The sequence below is a fragment of the Malurus melanocephalus genome, unplaced genomic scaffold (genome assembly GCF_030028575.1).
Source record: "Malurus melanocephalus ecotype Western Australia unplaced genomic scaffold, MMel_1.1 scaffold_1435, whole genome shotgun sequence".
In the NCBI taxonomy this organism is placed as follows: Eukaryota; Metazoa; Chordata; class Aves; order Passeriformes; family Maluridae; genus Malurus; species Malurus melanocephalus.
The window spans coordinates 17,867-21,091 of NW_026624667.1; the positions used below are offsets into that span (position 1 = coordinate 17,867).

The window sequence follows — 3,225 nt, forward strand, 5'->3', positions numbered from 1 at the left end:
GTGCCCGTGTCCCCAGGTGGGTGCAGGTGCCCGTGTCCCCAGGTGGGTGTCCGTGTCCCCAGGTGGGTGCTGGAGCTGTGTGTGATGCTCAGCTCGCTCCAGGGAGTCCCTGTGTGCAGACACACAGAACTCACCATCCTCAGCCAGGATCTGAAAATGTTACTCCCTGGTGAGGTGCTTTAGGCTCAATTTTTTGAGACATTTTCACCATCTTTTTTAAATCTAAAATGAGCTGGCAGCACCTGTGCTGTGTACAGGCCACCCAAGGGAAGTGAAAACTCTGCTTTGGAGCACCAAGGCAATGCTGAAGTGGCATTGGTTTTCCCAGGGGAGGGAATGAGCTGTGCCCTCCTGTCTCCTGCCCTGCTGGGATCTGGCAAGGCTGCAGCTGGTGCTGCTGGCATCTGCACAGCAGGGAATTGCAGAGGGGATCAGGGAGTGTTGCTGCTGGCAGCCACCCCGCTGGGCAGGAGTGTCAGGAGAGCTGGATATCTRCAGAGGGGTGAGCATCTCCCTGCAGGTGAGGCTTTGTGAGGAGCTGTGCCACGGTGCTCCCAGTGTGCTGCCTCATCCTGTGGAATACACCCATCACAGGGGATTGTGCAAGAGCTCGGGGATACCCTTACCTTAGAGACTTCTGTAGTAACACCTGGGAACTGTTTGGTTTCTAACAAGTATTTCAAATGCCATGGCTTAGAAAGCTTCATATTTCAAAACTGCATGCATGTTTTATGATGTTTTGAAACAACATTCTTAATTTTACAATGAATAAACAGTTTGCTTAGCGTTTTGTTGAGCTCCTTTAAGATAAAGCAGTAGAGCTGTAGCTGTAGCACAACATCCCACTGGCATTAATGGGCTGTTCTCTGATCTCTGCTTTACTGYCTTAGTCTCCTTTGGTATAGTAAAGAAAGCCTATAGAGCCTTTTATGTTTATRTGTTTATATTGTGAAGCAATACTACTAAAAGTATTGGTGGGCAAGGCTGCAGATCGCTGGTGCTGATCTTCATTCTGTTCCTGCATTCTGTAACTAAACATGTTTTAGAGGATGGGGATGTGCCAGGTCTCTGGCAAGCTGGAGCCTGCTCTGTCCATCTGCTCCCTTTCCTGAGGAATCTCAGCGTTCTGCAGCTAAATGGCTCCTCCTGCTTTCCCTTTTCTAAGGGATGAGGATGGAGAGAGATAAGTAGCAAGTCCCAGCCAATCCTTGTCCTGGGTTTGGGGTTTTTAAGCAGTGTGCTCTAAAGCCGTGTGAAGTGGGTGGCCCGGCAGGGTGTGGGGTGCTGTGGAGGCAGAACCCTTCGCTCTGTCTGCAGAGCCCTGCAGCATTTCCTGGCCCAGCCAGCGAGGTGAGCCAGCCCTCGCCTCTGCTCTGGGGCACAGAGCTGACCAAAGTGCAGCAGGAACAGGAGAGCATCCTCCCCAGAAATGGAGCTAGCTAGTAAAGGCACAGTAATCCTTACAACTGCTGGTTCCGATACTTTGGATGAAAACATGTTGCTAGTTGTGCTGAAATAAAACCTGCTATGATTGATTTCTCTGCCAGCCCTTGAAATGGCTGTTGCTATGGACACAAACATAACATGCCATTTCCAATTGACAAAGTAGACTRAAACATTTTTGTAAACTTTTATGTAAATATGCATGTCCATCCTAAATATAACTTACTTATTTACTATATGTGGATAATTCTTAYTGGTTGGAGCTCTTCGTTGGCAGAGCCAAGCATTTACCTCTGTTAACTGTACACCTCGAGGATGAATCCATAAATACCTGATTTCTTTAGAGCCCTATTTCAAGCTGCATGGCTTCTGGAGTACTGATATGCAAAATGTTATCATGCAGCATCAGTAACTTGTTAATTTGATAAATATAAAAGCTGAAAACCAAGCTTAAATTGGAGTCAAATTAATAAAGTGTATTGGTGAATCATTGTTTTATTGAGTTCATCTTAGATGTAGCAGATTGCCTAAATGTATCTGCTTTGGCAAAATTGTCCCAAAGAACAGTGAATTTGGGCTGCAGTTATGACTAAATTCTCACTTTTAGTGATTGCTCTAAATTGCAATGGTATGTCATGTTAATGTGATGCCTCTGATGAAGGTAAGTCAACTCCTTTTTTCATAAGAGCAAACTGTGGGATATCAAAAGTGCCTTTCTCAAGTGGTGTCTTTGTGTTTCTRTCTGTATAACAGATCAAAATGGACTTCTTTGAGCTGCTGGCAAACCACCACCTGGACAGTCAGTCTCGCTGGAGCAAAGTGAAGGACAAAGTGGAGACTGACCCACGGTACAAGGCGGTGGACAGCTCCTCACAGAGGGAGGACCTGTTCAAGCAGTACATCGAGAAAATAGCCAAGGTGGGCAGGGAGCACTGCAAGGGTGSCTGCGGGTGTGCTGTGGGCAGACTGATCTGTGCTGGAGAGAATTCCATACCTGAGTTACTGTAGGATACCCCAGAATGGCAGCTTGGAACTTACAAGTTCTGTCCCTGTGGGATGTTGGTGGGATCTGTGTGTGTGCACACATTCAGTACCTGGGAGAATCTGTGCCTCAAAGATTCCTGTGAAATCACTGGTGGTAAAAATGGCTGTAAAACTGCAGAAACTAAACACACCACATTGATTACTTCTAGRGTGGGCTGCATTTCCTTTGCTATGATTTTCCCAATCAGCTGAGCTTCCATCAGGAATGTGTGTTCATACCCAGTTCCTTCACTGCTGCTTTTGTCTTAATCCAATATTCTTGCTTTTCTCTTCCAGGCAATTAATGGTTGAGARTGTAGAACTGGGCCAACAGTGATACCCTTGTCCCCTCTTATTCAGAGTTTGTTGCTGGACACAGCCTTGTTCTTTGTCCAAATTCTGTAATGCTTCAGCATGGCTCTTGAAACAAAATTTCATAATCCCAAGATCCCAAATCCCTTTAAAGTGTTTYGTTCTGAGCTGCCTTTAGTTTGATAGTACTTTAATAAACAGCACTACACTTATCATTAGAAAGTTAATATTGAGAAAAGTTTGTTCTTGCATTTTAGAACTTAGACTCAGAGAAGGAGAAGGAGCTGGAGCGGCAGGCGCGCATCGAGGCGAGTCTGCGGGAGCGCGAGCGCGAGGTGCAGAAAGCGCGCTCCGAGCAGACCAAGGAGATCGACCGCGAGCGCGAGCAGCACAAGAGGGAGGAGGCCATCCAGAACTTCAAAGCACTGCTGTCTGACATGGTGAGTG

At 46.6% G+C, this 3,225-nt stretch overlaps 1 protein-coding gene across 1 annotated transcript in view; it reads left to right on the forward strand.

Annotated features, from left to right (window-relative positions):
• Positions 1–3,225, forward strand: part of LOC130586973 (transcription elongation regulator 1) — a 17,089-nt gene that overhangs the window by 10,223 nt on the left and 3,641 nt on the right. Inside the window, exons 9-10 of the mRNA XM_057387912.1 lie at positions 2,197–2,361; positions 3,036–3,218. Of these exons, the coding sequence (XP_057243895.1) occupies positions 2,197–2,361; positions 3,036–3,218 (348 nt within the window). The remainder of the gene's footprint in view (positions 1–2,196; positions 2,362–3,035; positions 3,219–3,225) is intronic.